The following is a 21,708-nucleotide window of genomic DNA, read 5'->3' on the forward strand; positions in this document are numbered from 1 at the left end:
TGTGGTTCAAACTAGGTCTACCACACAGACAGGACCTATAGTTATACAAGTAAAGAACGGTCAATCATGTTCATGTTATATGATCACCTTCATCAAATCCCACAGGCACTTTTATCCAGTTTACTTGTTGTAATTACAGAAGAATCCTTGGCAAGTCACCCAACAAATGGCCAGGGACAGAGGAGATCTACAAACATGGTGAGGGAGAAGAGAGAAATGACTTTGGCCATGTATGTGTCATATATAATCCCTTATAGACGAGTCCAGGGAACAACTTCTAGACAATGTATTGATCTTCAGATCAGGTGTTCAATGCTCCATATGGATGTCAGTGATTGTGTCACATTTGAAAATGTATAGAATACTCAAACTTAACACACTGTGTCTGATATGTGGACCTAGACATGACGAGCACATGAAGGCCAATTTAAAATTGCTTTATGCATGGTCGGTGTGATATGGAGTCAATAAAATACCATTTAAAATTCTGACCACAGAAACACAAAGAAATTTGCTGTTTAGACCAGCATGAATTTCCATGACGATATATATTCTGCTTAGTGCTGGTTTCTAGCATTAAAAGGTCTTTCTATGAAGCTGGTTGACCAAATAAGATTTAAAAGTGATGAGTAATGAAACTTAACAGTAATGAGACTTTTGGTTAAGCTAGTTATGAGGTCTGGTGGGCACACCAGCATCTATACCACTTTTCAAGAGGACAGTTCAAAATAACTGAATGCATGCTGATTTTTGTTGTTGGTACTAGAGTCAAAAACAGGCTCATTCTGTGCTCAACAAAAATGAAGTGCCTGTTTAACTGCATGGCCTTTTTAGATTTAGATTGTTAGAGGGCACTGCTGAGAAGTGTTTTCTGTATTTATACAGTGACGGGTCCGGCAAAATCAATGTGATTCATTGCCGCCACAAGTGTATGCTGAGCTCAAGTCCATTTCACCCTGTTTATCTCTCCTTTTTCACAAAGCTAAAGAAAGAGAGACGATGAGAAAGAGAATGAGGCAAAATAAGAAAGCTGCAGGTCAACCGGTGGCCAACTAGTCCAACAACCAACTAGTCAAACAGGGTAAGATCTATATGTAAAAGCTCCCTAAGAAATGTATATAATCAGGGTCAGATTAACTGGCTAATTCGAGTAATCAATTAGCCATTTAGGCAACCTAAAAATATGTAGTTTTGCACATCCCTACTACTAGAGGTGAGAGAAATAGAGAAAGCAAGAAAGAAAAGAGGGCAAAATAGACAGATCAAATTAAATGTGTGGAAAACGCTGGAGAAGAAAGAAATGAAAAGGCTTTTGAAATGCTAAGTGATTTCTGGAGTGACTTGTCTCTTCATCTGCCCTGCATTCTTCCCTTCTGCTCATTTGGCAGTGAGCGATTGGCAGCACAGCTCTGTCTGTTTGGTGGCATGTTCATCATATCAGCTCACAGCACGTGTTCCTTCATGATACACATGATTCATGCGCTGCTCCGATAGCACATCATCACTCACCACTGTTCCTCACACGATTCAGCCTACTATAGAGAATAAGATGCACTTTTTTCACCTATTTGTCAACAGAACGTGGGCAGTTGACACGTCAAGCAGTGACGGCAGTGTCCTGCAGCATGAGCTACGTTTGAAAAACATATTTCTAATTAATTTATTAACATACAACAGCTCCTGTCTTCTACATTGGCTGTAAAAATCTGTATAAAAGACTGTCTAGGCCAGGAGTCCTGAATTAGCGGTCTGGTTCCAGACCCTGGCTTGGTTCGAACTGGACCGCAAGGCATACAACGGTAGCAGTAAGGTGAGCAGCACATCAAAACAACAGAGCAGTACACATCACAAACGCTCAGTTTCGTTTATGATAATTATCCTTCGGCTTTATCCTCTAATATTTTTATCTAGAGCTAAACACGCTTCATTCAAGCCTTTTCCATTCTGTACACGTTGCTTCTCTCTCCCGCTAAAGATACTAAAACGCCACATTAACAGCTGAAGATGACGCGGTTATTTTAACAACAGTATCAAAAATGCATTGAACAGCAAAATAGATTTATACTTTCGCTAAAACAATGCAGAAACAAGACAATTTTTTATCTACATTTAACTTCGTTCTTAATCAGCATGTTGACAGCATTTCATAATAAACAATGTTATATAATATATTTTTTTTTATTCTTAGATACTGTACCACTGCTTTAGCTCTCAAGACCCAATATCCTCATCTTTGATAACTATTTTGACAGAATTTGCCCAGATGGAAATTAAAAACTATTCCAAAAAAGTGTCGGGCCCTCCACTGGGAAGGAAATGTAATTATATTTATCATTTTAATTGCATAAACAACAACAAAAGTCAACTGTTAATACATCAACTGAAGGGCAAGGCACATCGCTTCAAACAGGTGCTCCATACAATACTGTTTAAAAGTTTAGGATCAGTAAGATTTTTTACAAAGAAATTATTTTTTTTAATTCATAAAGGATGAATTAAATTGATCCAAACATGTATAATGTCACTGTGCTTTTGAACTTTCTATTCATCAAAGAATTAAAATTGTTTATAAAAATGTAAATGGAAAAAATGTATCACAGTTTTCACAAAAATATTAAGCTGAATAAAATAACTATTTTCAAAATTGGTAATAATAAGAAATATTACTCAAGCATCAAATCAGCATATTAGAATTATTTCTGTAAGACTGACACACTGAAGACTGGAGTAAAAGCTGCTGAAAATGTAGCTTTGCTATCACAGGAATAAATTACATTTTAAAATATATTAAAATAAAAAAAATAAAATGTTTAAATTGTAAATATATTTTATAATACTTTACTGCATTTTTGATCAAATAAATGCAGCCTGTGTGAACATAAGAGACTTCAAAAAACATTAAAAAACTATTGACTATTGAACTGTAGTAACATTCTATGAAGTTTAAAAGATTAAAATAATAAAATTGATTATATTCAACTTTATATCTTGATGCAACCATAAAAAAAGAAAAAGAAAAGTTAAATATAATGGAGAAGATAGTGTGATTTAGAGCTAGTTTTGTTTTACCACATCTTTGTGTTTGTGTGCAAATGGTTGATGGAGTGTGTGCGTGTTCTTTACCATAGTGGCGGTGAAGGGAATGTTGTCTATAAGAGAGGAGGCCAGCGCTGAGACCCACATGACCAAAATGATGGCGATGGCCAACCGCTCATCCTCTGGCACTGCCTGGGAGAGAAGATAACAATAAAATATGTCACAACCAAACACACGCACACACAAGCCCTGTCTCTCTGTCAGTCTCAAGTCCCGTAGATGCCAACACAAAGGTGGGAGGCTTTGCAGACAATGTGTTCATGACACAGTCACATTGAATTCATTATTTCACGGTCTGTTGCTTTCATAAACCAAAACACAACACCACACATGTACACAAGCAGACATAAACACACACTTTCTCACCATATGCCTGTTTTTCATCTTGATAATGTATGTGAAAATGCACCGTAGCTTTGTTTTTTAAGCATGTACGCGTCCTGTTTATTAGAACATGGTTTTATTTCAGTCGTTTCTCCACTATTCTTCTCTTTGGTTGTTTATCTACTGTACATGGTGAGATTTTAGGGGTTCTGGTGCTGATGATTGGATTGAATGCATCAGAGATCCACAGCAGCACCTGTCATGAATAATTACTGTGATTGTAAAAGGCCCGCACACCAAACACAAGCTGACGGGTCTATCAGAGTGTGATCGCCAGCCAGGCAAAGCTGGACACTTCCAGGCCTGTGGAAATCTCTCTATTTATGGCTCACAAAGCCCCACTACGGGATCAAAGATAACAATAATTTCAGCCAGCCACATTATTTAATGAGGTTCATTTGGCTGGTTTTACGGAGTTTTTTTATGTGTGGAAACACTTGCTCTTAGAATTATGGTCTATGTATGAAAAAAGAAAAGCTGCTTGCTGCTTGAAGAGCTGCTTTTCAGGGGCCTTGGATTCGAAAGTATTTTTCCTGTTCTTTCCTTTCTTTTAATCACATCATTACAAACTTTAATTTGAAGCAAAAAATGTATTTGAAAATCAAACAAAAAAAAAAACAATGGTACAAGACTGTGTACTTAACATCTTTAATGGGGGAAAGAAATATAAATCCTTGAAGCACCGCAGATGAAAAACAAATGGAAAACAGTGGAGAATTATAGAACTATTTATTTAAAGCTGTTGATATCTTATGTTCATTGCTATGTATATATACACACAAATACTTAAGTAGTTTGAGAGAGCAGGAAGAATCTATTATGTTATTTGTGATGCCTCATGTGAGAGGGCAGATGCCAAAAAATTTGCTTGTTGTAATTCTCTGATTGGTGGAGATTTCTTTGCAGAATCATGGATAATGTAGTTTCTCACCAGGACTCCCACTGTTAAACATGATTATTTAAAGGTGCCCTAGAATCAAAAATTGAATTCACCTTGGCATAGTTGAATAACAAGAGCTCAGTACATGGAAATGACATACAGTGAGTCTCAGACACCATTGTTTCCTCCTTCTTGTGTAAATCTCATTTGTTTAAAAGAACTTAGAAGAACAGGCGAATCTCAACATAACACCGACTGTTACGTAACAGTCGGGATCATTAATATGTATGCCCCCATATTTGCATATGCCAGTCCATGTTCAAGGCATTACACAAGGGCAGGCAGTATTAACATCTGGATGTGCACAGCTGAATCATCAGACTAGGTAAGCAAGCAAGAACAATAGCGAAAAAATGTCAGATGTAACTGACATAATCCATGATATTTTTAGTGATATTTGAAAATTGTCTTTCTAAATGTTTCGTTAGCATGTTGCTAATGTACTGTTAAATATGGTTAAAGTTACCATCGTTTATTACTGTATTCACGGAGACAAGAGCCGTCGCTATTTTCATTTTTAAACACTTGCAGTCTGTATAATGCATAAACACATCTTCATTCTTTATAAATCTTTCCAACAGTGTGTAATGTTAGCTTTAGCCACGGAGCACAGCCTCAAACTCATTCAGAATCAAATGTAAACATCCAAATAAATACTATACTCACATGATCCGAAGCATGCATGCAGTATGCATGACGAACATCTTGTAAAGATCCATTTAAGGGTTATATTAGCTGTGTGAACTTTATGCACTGTATTATAGTTGAGAGCTCGGGGGGCAGGGAGTGCAAGATTTAAAGGGGCCGCAGCCTGAATCAGTGCATAGTTAATGATGCCCCAAAATAGGCAGTTAAAAAAATTAATTTAAAAAAATCTATCGGGTATTTTGAGCTGAAACTTCACAGACACATTCAGGGGACACCTTAAGGCCCCGGTATACTTCAAACGAAGTTCTTTTTCGTTCTTCGTTTAGGGGTAAAACGAAGTAAAAAAGCGGCTATCCAATGTGCTCATGTTTTCACCCACAGAGATCTTACCTCGACGAACTCAAACACACACGAAATGAACCAGAGACGCTTCCCACGCGAGAGAAGGCGGAGCCTCGGCGCACACCTCCTATTACGTTATCGTCACTGCGCAATGGTAGTACGAAGGTGTTTTGCAGCTGGAGTGAACTTTTCCTGAAAGTTCGCTTTGGCAAGCCATTTCGAAATTCCAAAAAGAACACAAAACGAACTTCGTTTGGGCCTGATTTTGTTCGAAATGACATCACATCAGTTCGTTCTTCGATTTCGTTTGAAGTATACCGGGGCCTTTAGACTTATATTACATCTTGTGAAAGAACGTTCTAGGGCAGCTTTAAAAAAAAATGTTGAAATAATGCGGAATGATGGGTATTTACTATCGATTAGCAACCTTGTACTGTTGCTCACAGCATAGGTCTGTCATTAAGGTGTATAAGTTACTGGTAAAAATCAAATCCCCTATTGAAAAAATTAATGGAATTATACTTCAGAACCCAACTTTTGCACTCCATAGTAAGCTAAGCTGCTGCATAACATATAGACCTTGATTATACAGTAGCTGGTATTAAAATCTTCTCGAGTGATCTGATCAAATGTGGACAATGCTAAATACAGGTATAAAGCATCCATAATGCTTTGTAATATGATCCCATTGCATTTGTAGTGTAAATGCTAGTCCTTCCTGATGTGAACAGTGAAGGGCCATTTCAATCAAAAGGCATCTAGGACTTTGTTTCACATAATATCTCTTTATATATCAAAATGTGATTTCATATCTCATAAAGTGACACTTCTCACCATGTGACTATACAGTATCTTGCAAGTGCAGCTTTGTTTCTCATAACTGCGACTTTATATTTTGCAGTTACAACATCATATCTTACAATGTGACGCACAATAACTTTATTTTTTTATTTTATTCTCATATTCTGCCTTTACTCTGAGGCAGAAACAGAATTTTTCTCAAAATCCGATCACAAGTGGTCACAGCCACAGGAGAGGCATTTGATGTTACTTCCAAGTGTAAACAGCAACATGTGTCACCTCCCCACTTGTGATCGTATCACCCAAGAGTTGATATCTTATCTTTTTTGATAGGTTTTGAAATCCCCCCCCAAAGACTGTATAAAATATTTCTGGAGCAAATACTTACTTTTATCAACACCGCTGTCTGCTCCCCAATGTAGTCGATGAGCTGCAGCTGGGCTAAGGCCTTAAAACACACCAAAGAGAAAATCAAGCCATAGACCAGAAACCAAAAAAAAACAGACATTTAACCTGACAGTCCTGATTTTCCATCTTTTAAACAATGGAAGTGGAATATCAAAATTCATATATTTTTGTCTCGCTGCTTGTGGTGCACACTGGTATGAGTGATTGTGAATGTTGGCTCTGCTGTAGAGGGCAAACAGTTTATCTTGGAGAAGCATTAAGCTCCCCACTGGGCCCAAGGGGTGGGCTTCCCTGTGTGAATACTGTCTTCCTTACAAAACAAAGGATTAAGCCAACACAAACAGCAAACCCAGCATTTATGCTGCTGACATGCTAACTTTTCCCTTACTTAGACTCCCAATCTCTAAGTCACCCTCTTTCTTTTACTCTCTTTATTTAAGAATGTGAAAGATAAAAATAAAAATAACAACACTCTATTATATACACTATTAAATATTTTATCTTTTATATCAATGCACTTTTTTCCCTTAGGCTCGGTTTTGTAAAAAAAAGGAAAAATGTTATATATATATATATATATTTAATATATATATGAAAATATATTTAATAAAAAATAATTAAAAATAGATTACATTTAAAAGAATAATTTTTCTTACAATAATTGAGCAAATTAATTTAGTTGACATTAAAAAAAAGATGTTGCATTTAAATCATACAATTGATTGATTGATTGATTGATTGATTGATTGATTGATTGATTGATTGATTGACTGACTGATTGATTGATTTGAACATGACAAGCTTGGAACATGCATACAAAACAACACGGGCCAGCGGCCAACTAAACTGTCTTTTCAGCCTTGTAAACAATGACTAGACATCACTGTGATGTAATACATAACAGAACATTGGGATATGTGGGCGTTTGTGTTTTCAAGCATGTCTGCGTGCAGTTCGTGAGCATTACCATACCTCCATAAGCACAAACAGAGCAGCAAAGAACAACAGAGTGGCCCATTCCACTCTGTGAAGTATGATCTCGAAGTCCTGAATGTCAGCCAGCACCAGTAACCACAGAGCTCCCAAGATAGCGATCCAACCTGAGGGACAAAACAGTACATCAAGCCAAGATCACTGGAAAAGTACAGAGAACACTGTGAACACAAATGCAATTTTATTTCCTGTTGTTGCACGTAAAGGTTTTAAGATAATGGAATCCTGGAAACAGCCGACCGGTAGTTAATGCAATGCATCAATCATATGTTATGCCTCTATCTATCTTGCCTTCCCATGACCACAAACACATTCTCATCAGCCGACCACAGTGGTCCTAAATCTGGTATTCCACTCACACAAATCCTCAGTCAGCAGGAGTGAGACCAAACAGTGGCATTCAATTAGAAACACAGTCTAGCCACCCCTCAAACAGACTCATAAACGCTCTGCACATCAATACACTGACACCACAGGAATTCTGCGACACCACAATGGACTACAGGTTGTCAGGGTGTAAGAATAATAGACCTAAGCCAGTTACTGGATAGTCTTCATTAAAGTCTTCTGTGATGTGTTTGACACTGATCTAATTACCTCAGTCTAAATAAACGATGGGAATCGCAACTACAACAGAGATAACAGAACATAAATGTGGTGGTTTCCTTGAGAGAGTAAATCATATTAATTAATTCTGTATGCTTTTATACATACAGCCAATGATATCTCACGACCTCCTATTGTTTACAAGGTGGCTAATTCGTACGAATTCATACGATTTGTCTACACCCCATTGACGGGTAAGTTTAGGGACGGGGTTAGGGGTAGGTCATTCATACGAATTCATACGAATTTAGCAACTCGTAAAATATGTACGCTTTAGCAAAAAAACGTACAAATGCATACAAGTGAGATCGTACGAGTGCAATCGTACAAATTTGTATGAATTAGCCACCTAGTAAAATAGGTACGAATTGCCGTGAGATCGGGTTGGTACAGCCTTCAGTTGCATTGATTACAAAAGAAGTATCTCATGTTCACCTAGGCTGCATTTATTTGATCAAAAATACAGTCAAAACAGTAATATTGCAAAATATTATTAAAATGTAAAATAATTGTTTTCTATTTTAGTATATTTTAAAATCTAATTTATTCCTGTGAAGGCAAAGCTGAATTTTTAGCTGAATATTTTAGTGTCACATGATCTTTCAGAAATCATTCTAATATGCTGATTTGCTGCTCAATAAACATTCCTAATTATTATCAATGTTTATCTTTGCGGAAATGTATGGGGGGGGGGGGGGGTGATATTTCCTTTTGAAACATTTTTTCAAAAATACAGTATATTTGTTGTGTGTTCCATGGACTAAAGAAAAAATAGTGGACTAAAGAAAAAAGTTTGGAAGAGGCTGAGTAAATGATGACAGAATTTTCATTTTCATATGTTTCCTTTAAGTTGTACAGTAAATATCATAGCAAAATAAGATTCAACTACTAAACCCTGTTTATTTTAATCCACTCAGATGTTATTGTGATATCAATCTGAAAATTCTATGGAGGTAAAATGAAAAGGACATTAACTGAAATGAACATGAAATGTGCATGCTGTGAAGAAATATTGGCAGATATTTTAATACTGATTAGCTGATGTACCATTTCTCAGAAGCCTCTGGGAATAAAAATACATGCAGCATGTCAGGAACAAAATGTACGAGTCACTAAAGTGAGACTAATAATACGGCATGACGTGGGCCAGTGTTATAATGCTACATCACATGCGGTGTTAGAAGTCCATCATAATAAGTGTGCCATTTAGAGATCAGGGCTAATGCGTCACATGTCAGCCTTTGACCTTTACTATAATAGCCACAAAAAAGCAGGCTTTATTCTGGACCTGCATATTACATGCAACTGTTTGACACTGACCATAAAAAAAAAAAAAAAAAAGACTAGCTGCAAATGTTACAACAAACAAACAAAAGCCATTAGTACAGTTGATGAATGCTTATATACCTGGAGAAACATTTACAAGCAGTAAGATCAGAGTTTAAAATGTATTTAAGTGCAGGTAGTAGATTATCATCTCTAGGTTGTCTTTTACAACTAAGCATCCAGATAAAATGGTTCTTGGAAATCGTATTCCACCGTACATTGTTTGTCATCATTTACCAAAAAACAGTGAACAAAAGAAATTACATTTCTTGTTATTTTACATTTATTTGTTTGTGCAGTATTAATATTTCTATTGAATATTAACTCTCAATGTAGTAAGAATACAAATATGAGAGCTTGAAAAGTGGATGGTGTTCGATTGGTATGGTGTATATGATTGTATTTTGGCCTCGAGTTAAAAGCAGGAACACGTAGTGTGGACTCTAAGGAGTTTAGTCCTTGAAGCAGCATGTGTTGAGCAGATGGTCACACACTATCAAAGCTTTAGGGTCGAAATGACATTTTTATCATATAACAACACAGCGCCTTTGTCTGAAGTGGACATTCAGAAATCAGGTCCTGTTACCACCAAGGGGCTCAATAGAAGTGGTTCTCAACTGGTGCGCCACAATCCAAAAAATGGGTCACAGGTCTGGGGAAAAAATGCTAAATGCAAACACTGAAATTAAATAAAAATTAATAAACTTTATTTTTAGGGAGTTCTTTGTTGATATTTTGGCACAAATGTATTAGTTACATTAAAAGCATGCAAAAGTAGGTGCCATCATTAAAATGCACACATCATTGAAAAATTTCATTTTAAAGAAGCCATATTATGCACTTTTACAATGTCTTGGTTTTGTTTTTGAGGTCTACTAGAATAAGTTTTCAAACTTGAATTAAAAAAACCTTTTTTTAAAACATATTTTACATTGTTGTCGCATCTGGACTTGTCTCTAACTCTCTGTTTAAATCCTGTCTCTATGAAGCCCCTTCACAATGTGCTCTGATTGGTCGGCAGTAACAGTGTGTTGGGATTGGTCAACCGTTTCAAACATATAATGTCACGCCCCTTATAACTGCTATAAGTTTCAACACATTTCCAAAAGAGGTCCTCTTTAAGACAGTTTATTATTATTATTAATATTTTTGGTCGATAAACAAGATCTTTTTTGAGTTGTTCATGTAAAATCTGGGTCCTAAAGCAAAACCCACTACTTGGGTCCAGCAAAGTGGAGTCATCCTTAACATTTTGTACCAGCACTCTGTGAATTTAAAGGGTTAGTTCACCCAAAAATGCAAATTCTGTCATTAATTACTCACCCTCATGTCATTCCAAACCCTTAAGACTTACGTTCATCTTCAGAATACAAATGAAGATCTTTTTGATGAAATCTGAGAGGTTTCTGTCTCTCCTTAGACAGCTATATAACTACCATTTTGACGCTTCAAAAAGTTCATAAAGAGATACTAAGAGCAAAACTAATCCATATGAACTGAGCGGTTTAGTCCAAATTTTCTGAAGAGACTCAATCACTTTATATGATGCACAGATTTAATTTAGACTTACATTCACATTCATCAGCTCACACATCAATTGTGGCAAACAGCGGCTTAAGCATTGAGGTTCATTCTCGTGTGTTATGCAGCACGTTTGAGCTTCCGGAAGAAGTTTGTTCTCGCACGTCAAGCAGTTTCAGTTGAGCTTCGGTTTATGTTTGCTGATCAATGTTTATATGTGAATAAAAGCCTAAATTAAATCTGTTTATCGTATAAAGCGTTTGACTTTACCACTCATTTCAGAGTGGTCCAATCTTAAAACTATGGATTAGTTTTACAATCTCTTTATGAACTAACTCACTAGTATTTTGACACCAGAAATAGTCATAAATGTCAAAAATCTAACCCACACCACTCAAAGCAGAATAGTGATTTACTGAGCAATTATCTAAAGACCCCACTTCAACCAGAAAGACTATTTCCTGTTAGCCAGACAGAGGCTTTGAACTCCAGCCAGCGATGACAGTGAGTGAAGTGCCTCCATTAAAAAAAGCTTGACAATTGTCAAACAGTTATTATTATTAAAGCTTCCCACATTTAGCACAAAACACCACATGCATGAACAAATACTTTTGGGATTATGACCAACACTGGTCAGTAAATGCTGCAACAAACCAATACGCTATAAATCATAGCGGAGGGGGCGACAGTATGCTTCCAATTTAGCCAAAATTTGATTAAACAGGTGAGTGCTGGAGATTGCCCATGGGAAATCATTTAATAAGGGATGAGAAGGACGAACAGAGGAAGAGCCAAAGACGGGAAGAGAAAGTACAGAAGAAGAGAGAGAAAGATTCAGATGCAGTCACAGAGAGGACACAGATGTACTGTAATTGTGGAGGAGAATATATTAAAGGAAAGATGGTTTTGACTTAAACAAGGTAAAGATCATAAAAGGCAATGTTGTTCAGAATAGCTGAACGATGGAAGACAAAGTTATGTAACTAGTTAATGGAATCTCCAAGTCCATTTACAAAAAAAAAAAAAAATAGTGGATTGTGGCAATCAGGATGCAATTTTTATATGTAACTGCTACATAATACAATGTATTAGCTGTAAAAATAAGAGTCTGTAAGTGACATGCATTATTCAAATATCTGTTATGCCCCTCATGTTTGGATGATACCCTAAAGATGTATATTTTAAAATAAAAGTAATTCCAAGAATAAGCTCCAATTTCCCACCAGAGTCTTTGAATATCCTCTCATCTAATGAAAACCCAGGAGAAAGAAAATAATAAAGCTTTAATCTCTTTGAGACTGTGATTGCAAAATTTGTTTGGGTTCTCAAAAGATTAAAAAAAGTCAAGAAGTATCAAGCTGATACATTATAAATACGATTTTTGAGGTATTAAACAGAATTCGGGGTCAAACACAACATGAGGCATTTCATGAAAACTTTCACGTCACAAGTGGATACCTTAAGTTTTTATTCTCTAGTGAAAAGTAACGACATATAAATCACAATTCACCACCAGATAGACAAGACAGACAGAAATCATCTGACTTTAAAACACTTTTTTTTTTTTTTGGTAGCTATAAGTATCTTTTCTCAAAGAGTAAACTATATTCACTGATTTGAATGGCACAAACACATACACACACACAGGCAGTGTAGCTCATGCGTGGTGTGAAATGAATCCCAGACTTCTTCCACACTGGCATTGGAACGGTTTTGTCACAACACAAGTCCAAAAAAAGTAACTTTTGATTTGCTTTCCGCTTCAGTTTTCCCCCACGGCATCCAACTGAAGATGGATGAAGAATTGGGGGCCTTCAGCAGTGCACAGCACAAACAGAGCAGAAAAATTAGAAAGAAAAGGAGACAGAAAAAGGCCCTGCAATTAAAAGAAGTTTGCTGAGAAACCTTGGAGGCTCATTCATCATACCCAAAACAACACCGGCATTCCGGCCCGTTGAGTGAGACACAAACACCACCTCATCATGTTCTTCTTTTTAAAGCAAATGTGTTTCCACAAGCACCTTTTTATAAAGAACTCTTGTCTCTCTCAGGATGTTCCAGGAAGAAATGAGCTGTTGCGTGTTTTCTACTTTGATTAATCTTCCTCTGTTTCCTCATTCATTATTTGGTGGTACTGCTTTTGTGCTGCCCAGGAGATAAATTGTCTTATATCTTAATTTGGTTATTTATAAATGACTATATCAAGAGATGAGATACATTAGTCATTTTTAATATGCATGTGCTCCAGATCTTAAATTCTAAAATTTATGTAACCGGGGGGAAAAATGACCTGTAATGTAAATGTCTAAGATCACCATCTTACATTATGAAGATTACATTTACAGTATATACACTGATAACGCATTGTGATACTGGCCCTTTAAGGTTTCGGTGAGTCAAGATCACGCCTGAGAGTTGGTTCACATGAGGATTGATTGCGAGCTCACGTGGAGAGTTTGTTCGTGCCTCAAGCTCATTTGTGAATCGTGAATCAAAAGCGTAAGTGTTGTATTTGATTTTGTAATGTATTTCATAATATGTTATGGAAATTATATTGTGCATAAAGTGGGAAAACTGTTTATTGTATAATAAGTTCAGTACTGCTTTTCTTATCAAATTTAGAGGGGAGAAATAACGCTGAATAGGCCCTCTGTGAGATTTGGATTGTGTTCAATAATTCAGGGTGAGTGATTTATGTTTTATATTGAATCATAAATGCATATTTTGTACATTTTGTGCAAATATTTTGAAACTTGTGTAATCTGGATTTGTGTTGGATTATTTGTTTAAAATTCAAGACTTTATCTATGATAAAGCTAATACTGTGACAATTCAGTGATAGTTGAATGATGCATGTGGCCTTATATATGCTACTGTTTTAATTTCAGGGGTGTAAAGGCCACTACCGTTGTCTTTCTGTTTTTGTTGTCTTTAAATGCCACATTGATTCTTATAATTTGGAGAGTGGAAACCAATTCTTATCTTATTTTTTATTTCTAAACATTTTAGTCTATTCTGTAAACTCATTCATCTTCAACCCCAAAAGCCAAAGCTATTTTTTAAATGCTGTGTCCCTTTGGTCACAGTCGAGAATAAAAGACCCCAAGTTTAAGTGTTTTGCCTGTGTTTTGGCCTTTATTTCTTACAGTAGGCTATTGGCTGGCGACATTTAAATAAAATAATAATACTTCAAAGTCACAGTACAGAAGAGTTGTTGGTTAAAAATGAACAAATTCAATATGTATAGCTTCAGATGCATCACAACCAGGGTTTGACATTAACACCCGCCAACCCGCCAAATGCGGGTAGATTTCAGCTGTGGTGGGTAAGACAGCCACTCCCACTAGCCACTTTGACGGGTTGAATATAATTTCAGTTTACAGCCAAATGATCGTCGAAGATCGTCGTAGCACAAAATTACAATCCAATCACACAATTCGTTATTTATGTGCAGTTAGTGAAGGAGGGATAGGCGGAATTGCGCTGAATGATACACAACAGAAGCGCTCTCTCTCTCTGTTGCGCGCGCGATCAGTTCTCCTCGCGCCTTAATAGTCAAATACACGTGCACACAGATGTCTAAATGTCCATCGTGTGGAGTACCTCGCGTGAATACAGTCGGTTATGGCTTAAGTGGACATAAACAGGTGGGTAATAACTGAATATGCGTCAGTTACGTCCATGCAATTAAATAGGCCTACCTGTCTGTCATTAATGTTAATCAAACAACAAAAGATGTTAAATAAATGTAGGCTAGGCTATATGTTAAATAAACCTACTGTATCTGAAAAAAGATTATTTTTAATTTACTATTGTTTTTGTAATTTGCTTCTTTGTTCTTTTATATAGCCTAACACAAATAACTTTCTTACAAATTTCTCATATTAGCCCATGCTCATATTGTCTACCTCTTGCCCACCTGTACATACCAGCTGATATACAATGTAGTCTTGATTTGGATGGTCAATCTGCATTTAAAAGTTTGAAAGGGTTTTAAATCAAGTAAAATGACTCAAAATAAAGTAATTTAAGCATAACAAAGTCAACTTTAATCATATAAAATGTAATTTACCAACATTAAAATTGTGGCCAGTGAAAATGCTGAGTGGCTAGTAACTTTGGAAAACCACTAGCCACAGTGGCTGGTGAGCAAAAAAGTTAATGTCAAGCCCTGATCACAACCCATGTTAGAAGTTACTTTATGAGTAAAACAGAGATGGCGTTAGAGAGGCCAAAGTTTATTGATTAACACAAGATTTTTAAATTAAAAGTTGCATGATGATTTCTATGAACCTTTTTTTAGATTTTGAGAGCATGTTAATATCTTTACTTTCAGAGTAAAATCTCAAACTGAGAATCTAACTGATATATTTTCTTAAAAACCTTCCTAAAAATGTCCTACATATAAATGTTTTCATGGACCTATAGAAATTACCTTTCAGAGCCTTTTTTCCCCTTGACATTCTTTGATTGACTTAAAAATCAAGAAAACTCCCCAGATGCACTTTTACTGCTAATGTTGTTCACAGAAATGTGCTAATGTTCACTAGTCAATTAGAGAAGAATCAAATTGTAATTACATAATTTTTCTGGGAAATGGATGGCCTTGGGGCTTAAGAATCACTTAATTGTCATGAATGTGCTTTTCGTTGGAAACTCATGTGGAGCTCTGTGAGCACAATGCATCCTGTGTGCTTCACTGCCCTCCAGCAGGCGCACTGTATCCTCGCCCATGATTAAATAATCAATATCAAAGGTCAAACGGAGTGGTGATGTGTCAACCTAATGAAAGTCTAATGACAGTCATTTGCAGCCCATGCTGGCCAGCCCTGGTTTTGATCAGAACGAAGGACTGAGGAGAATTCAAAAGCAGAACCGCACTGTTTTTTTTAAAAATGGTAATGTACAGTGATTATTTTTGTGATCAGTGGCCAATTAATTATATACACAGCTGTGGAAAGTCAAAAAAAAAACATGATTTTGTATGAAATGTATGAAAAGATGAGAGGTGATCATTTTGAAAATAATATTCATGTGTCATCCCTCCATAAGATCAAACTGTCCACAATTGAGAATTGATTATCAATACACAATCAGACCCAAACAATATAACAACCTAAGCGAGCTGTATGGCTGACTGGCATTCTCTGATTGACCAAGTCTTTCTCACTAATAATGTTTGGTGAAGTTCTCAATCAGTAATTGACATCTCATTCACCGTGTAATAAACATGTACATAAACCAGTTCGACAAAGCTAGAGCAAAAAGGAAGGCTGTGTGGCGGGGGAAAAAAAATATACCGAAAAAAATGAAAACAGAAACAAACGACTAATTTTGGGGCGAGTAATACTAGCTGTCTTATTAAATCTCAGCTACTCCATTGTTATGGCTTTGTGTTAGTGTCTCTATCTACATTTAAAGCCCAGCTGCAAACAATTACCACATCAACACATTGACGGATATACACGCACCAATTAGATCATGGGAGGATCCGGCCAGCTTTATTAGAATAACATTTGTTTCTCTATTTTCATTCTCTCATCCTAATATAATGCATATAAAATGAAATGTTTTCTCTGTGGTAGAGGATTTGGCACATTTTTGATCATTTCCAAAATAGTGAAGTATTCTTGTGATTCCATTTCCTCTGCTCAAACAGAGAGGAAACAAGCCCTCATAATTAGATAGTGAGGCGTGTAAACAGCAGGGCCAGTTCAGCAATAGAAATGGATGAAGCCTGATTATTTGTGTCCTTGTTTGTCTCTCTCTTACCCAGATCCAAATGTATGGCAGGAACAAAGGAGTTCAGGAAGAACATAAAGATGACCACCCCAAGGACAGTCAGACACTTGACCAGGAGGATTTTGTCAGTTATTCTGTGCTGTAAAAGACCATGAAAAACATGTTTAGAGACGAGACAGAAAGAAACATGTCTAATACCTATTGTGCCCTCTAAACGAGCGTTTCTTGTGGGTTTACAAAGGAAGAGATGCTGTGAACGCACCTAGAAACATATCTTTTGGTTTTGACATCAATGGTCATATGTCCAATTAAACTCCAATAAATGGTATTTAATAAAAAACATAACCCAGACACACAGATTCAACTGCAACAAGGCTAATGATAGTGTGTCCTAACCAATATTTTAGTGAATTATTGGCTGCCAAGCAAAAATAAAACCATCAAATTTCAATTCATTATTTAGAAACCAAACTATAAACACTGTAAACACTTCTGCAGTTGCTTATGCGATTACAAAATTTTAAATTTGAACATGCTTATGCAGTTCATAATAATATTATTGCATCAATAAATGTAAATTTGTGCGTAGATGTGTTAAGGACATTTTGTTTATTTTTGTACAAAGTGAGTGAATGAATGAATGAATGAATGAATGAATGAATGAATGAATGAATGAATGAATGAATGAATTTGAGAGCCAGTGCTCTAAACGCTGACTTCACTGGAAGTTTCTTATCATTGAATAAGATAACATCGGAAAGATAAGGCAGGGTTAGCAAAGAGGTACACTAAATCAATCAGAGCCATCTTAATGCAGCCTTGTTTTACCTTTTTTTGCAGTTCTTGAATATTGTGTTCCCAATTTTTGTCTTCCTGTGATATTTGCCTGTGAAAAGAAAGGAATAAAACAGAATGGAGTGTGTTAACACATCCTTTCAGCCAGCATGGACACCTGCAAATGAGTAGGAGGTGATTTCATGTGGTCACCCCAAACCTTTTCTACTCAGCATGTGAGGCTGTAAATGGTTTCTATGATCATTCTATCTGTCATCAAAGCAAACCACAAGCTCCGCAAAATCACAAGCAGAACTAATCCAATTTCTTTAATTAAAAGAAGAATTTATAATAAAAATAAAAATTATTTATAAAAAATAAAAAATAAGCTACTGAGAACAAAATTATTCTGCATGAATAATTCAGCTCTCTACAAGAAGGGCCTATGCAATTGAGAACAATTACCTACTTTTCTACATGTTAATTATTTCTCGTTTATCATCCTGGGCTTATGGGTCTGTGTTTTTGTCAGACACAACAGGTGTCATGCAGTGGGAATTGATATATTTTGGACCTTATAAAGTGTTTTTAAGTGACCTGAAGACATATCTTTGGTATTTTATGCAATATCAAAAAGGTTTGAGACTTTGAGAATGCATCTTGAATATGAGTGTGGCTTAATTAGTTTTGTTCATTTTGTTTCCACCATTATCCTCATGACATTTAGACAACACAAGTGAAAAAAGTGAAAAAATTAGCCAATGAAACAAGAACTAAAGAACCATTTATATTCATCATACATCCATGATTTTAAACACAAGCACGGTGTACACAGACTGCTTCCATTTTAACTAGACAGACAATGAAAAGAATGGATTGAGCATGAGTGTAGTACCTCTGGAAGGTCTTGAGCTTCTTGCGCAGAAGGCTTTCCAGATTGAGCACCTTTTGCATGAGAAGACACTTGACGGCAGTCTCCTCTCGGCTGGCAGGGTTAATGCGATGGGCTGTCTGCCTCCACACCAGAATCTCATGCTTCAGTTCTGCAGGGCGACACAAATCGTGACAAGATAAAGGGTTCAGCAGTAGAACAGACAAATACGAATTAAGATAAGAATTTCAAATCTATTCCAAAAAAAAAAAAAAAAAAACTGTGAAAAAACAGATAACAAGTACTATTAAAGATAGGGATTTATGGTCAAACAGAGCCAATACAGAAAAAAAAGAAAAAGGGAGGGATAATTTATTCAGAATATTTTTGCCCAAAGCTTTGCAATTGGACCATCTTTAACATGTCTGTAATCACTACCTATGACAATTACTTTCATAACTTAATTTTTCCGTTAAATGCAGACAAGCCAATCTCAAAATCTTTTTTTTTTTTTTTAAATACTGTGACCAAATTAATTAGTCCAAAAAAAGTCACATTTTTAATGGAAGCGATAATGGTTTAAAATAAATGTTTGATTTGAAGAAAAAAAATTACATGAAGCTTAAGATGGCTTAAAGGGGTCATAAATTGAGAAATCAAATCTTTTGACATATAAGAGATCACTGTACTATAAAAAATATCCTGTAAGTTTTAGAACTCAAAACTTCCTCATTAGTCCAAAAATAGTTTTTTATTGAAACCAAGCTCCCAAAATTTGTTTTGGATTTTGTCAAAGTATACCATAAAAGTTTGATGAAAGACCGCCTCTGCAGAAGAAAATCTATGTTTACTTGTACATCATTGCTTCTTTAGCCCCGCCCACCAATTCACGCATACCATGTAGTAGTAAATACGAGAGACGGAAACACAGGATCACTCCAACAACAAAAAGATAGAGATGCCTTTGAGAATTATAAGACATTTTAAAATGTCAAGTTGTGAAAAAACAGTCATTCAATTGCCTTCCTTGTAATCCTAACATTAAGAAAGAGTGGATGACCTTTATTTACGATTACCGATCGCGACAGTAAGACGCTGTTCATTTGTTCGCTTCATTTTACTGCGGATTCATTTTTAAACAAGACAAAGAGGGACTGAAAATAAAAGATGAGTGTCGACTACATTGGATCCGACAGTAATGTTGCAACACACAAGTGCGAGTAACAATGTTTTTACCATGTGTCACTGTTGCTTATTTATACTGTAGCGCTGCAGTCAAACTGAAAAGTTGTGCTAGTTGTGCTTTGCTGTTCTTTCATTTGCTTCAACATTGGGTTTAATGTGTTGGATTCGCGGATACGGAAGAAAGCACGCACTTTCTATAAAAGTAACACCCCAAAAAGTCTAATTTAGTGACATTTTTTAAATACTTTTTTTTCCCCATCAGATTAAAATGGCTGTGAGTGTCTCTGACATTGTGGGCCATTTACTATTCATATTTAATAACTGGCAACACCAGTTTCAGAAAACAATGGTCAATAAAGTAGATAAAAAAGGGCAAAAAATAAATGGATGGATGGATGGATGGATGGATGGATGGATGGATGGATGGATGGATGGATGGATGGAGATAGCATGAGGGTGAGTAAATGATGACAGAATTTAAATTCTTTAATTATTAAGGAAGAGGATGAAGCAGAGACTAAGCAGCTACAAAAAGAATGGAGAAGGTAAGGAAAGAGAAGATAAGGGAGAAGGAAAAAGAAAGATATAGAAGAGGCAAGGTTTTGTACTAGTCCTTCAGCATGACTCCTCACCATGTGATGGTGAGGCTGCTAGGAAAGCTTTCCAGAAGCTAATTGACAAAGGAAAAACATGCTGATCACAATCGACACAGTAATGCATCATGCCGAGGGCCTGGAAAACTATATCAGCCGCACAGCAGGTTTGATTTTTTGAAAGTGAGGCTCTGTGGGGACTTAAGGCTTTACAGAATTAGAAATTGGACTGGCATTGAGTGGTCACCATCAGGCCTACTGGAGGTCTTTCGTTCCAGACGCAGCACACACGGGGAACCGAAAAACGATCATTTAAGTTCTGTTCCTTATAGAGCAGAGTTCTAAAACTTTGCATCAACTCCACACCGACCAACACTCTCTCACTGTGTCAGCCACCAAATAACCCAATAATCACAGGAAGGGGGATTTGCATTCTGGCTGATGCTAGTCCCATGCTGATGATGTCAATCCTCACAGTGGGCAAAGGCAAATGGTGTGGGAGAAAGCATGCCCTTCTGCCTTCTGAAAAAAAGAAATTATCTTTTTTTTAGTTGATTGTCTGTCATTTTGTTTTATCTCTAAAATAACAGGCACAAAACATACATAAATGTAATTAAGTCTCTAGGTGTGACACATCCACTCATGCAACCTGCAGGGTTTTTTCAAAATAACAGTTCTTGTGTAGGTGTTCTGTAAGCATGAACAAATATAATCACTGTTTCTAAACAGTGTTTCTGTTAAAATTCTCAAATACTGATAAGAATGGTAATGACACCTAACAAAGTTATACTATATGTTCCACTAAATGAAGTGGAATTATAATAATTTATTTATTGCAAAAAATATCAAAAGCAGTACCAAAAGTAGTTCAAATGACGACGTGTTGCAGTCGCAGTCCTCTATGTCGGTATATAGAGTAATAAATTTATATAAGGTACAGAGCCAATTTAAGGTTAATGATTGCTGAGAATCTTAGACTTATCCCAATCCCGATTTAATGTTTGCGGTCTCTGCTGAGAATGGCTAAGAAGATTGTTTCCTCACAAACGTATAGATTCTAAAGATGTGGATTACAGCGCACAAATAAAATTGATTACTTTTTTTTACTTTTTTCATGTTGGGTTTTGGCGTGTTTTATGGTTTTAAAACAATTGATTACAATAGAATCAAATATTATTGCCATGATTTTAATATTGATAAATAACAATTCGTACACATTTGTACACCTAAAAGTTGCTCATACGTAAATAATTTATATTTTAGTGTTGTCAATATGTCAATATTGTACGTTTCGTTGTGTATGAAACGTGAACCACACACTCTACGTAAAAATACACAGGAATATTTATATCATCTCTTTATATCAGCCCATATTTGCAGATTATGATATAAAACTGCTGTGACACTGGGCTGATCAGCATGCAGCTCTCATACACCATCATGCTATTTCATAGAATCAAAGGATGACTCAAATTCCT

The 21,708-nt window shown here is 36.1% G+C and overlaps 1 protein-coding gene and 1 long non-coding RNA gene across 2 annotated transcripts in view; one reads left to right on the forward strand and one right to left on the reverse strand.

The window, feature by feature from the left end:
- Window positions 1-21,708, reverse strand: part of oca2 (oculocutaneous albinism II) — an 88,859-nt gene that overhangs the window by 23,355 nt on the left and 43,796 nt on the right. The window contains exons 16-21 of the mRNA XM_048199229.1: window positions 18,477-18,624; window positions 17,636-17,693; window positions 16,838-16,946; window positions 7,592-7,719; window positions 6,600-6,659; window positions 3,124-3,228 (exon numbers count right to left, since the gene is read on the reverse strand). Coding sequence (XP_048055186.1) covers window positions 3,124-3,228; window positions 6,600-6,659; window positions 7,592-7,719; window positions 16,838-16,946; window positions 17,636-17,693; window positions 18,477-18,624 — 608 coding nt within the window. The remainder of the gene's footprint in view (window positions 1-3,123; window positions 3,229-6,599; window positions 6,660-7,591; window positions 7,720-16,837; window positions 16,947-17,635; window positions 17,694-18,476; window positions 18,625-21,708) is intronic.
- Window positions 13,498-16,957, forward strand: LOC125273659. The gene is made up of 3 exons (XR_007186116.1): window positions 13,498-13,564; window positions 13,688-13,748; window positions 16,842-16,957. It is a non-coding gene; the product is annotated as an uncharacterized LOC125273659 (long non-coding RNA).

Source organism: Megalobrama amblycephala, linkage group LG8 (genome assembly GCF_018812025.1).
Source record: "Megalobrama amblycephala isolate DHTTF-2021 linkage group LG8, ASM1881202v1, whole genome shotgun sequence".
Taxonomy (NCBI): Eukaryota; Metazoa; Chordata; class Actinopteri; order Cypriniformes; family Xenocyprididae; genus Megalobrama; species Megalobrama amblycephala.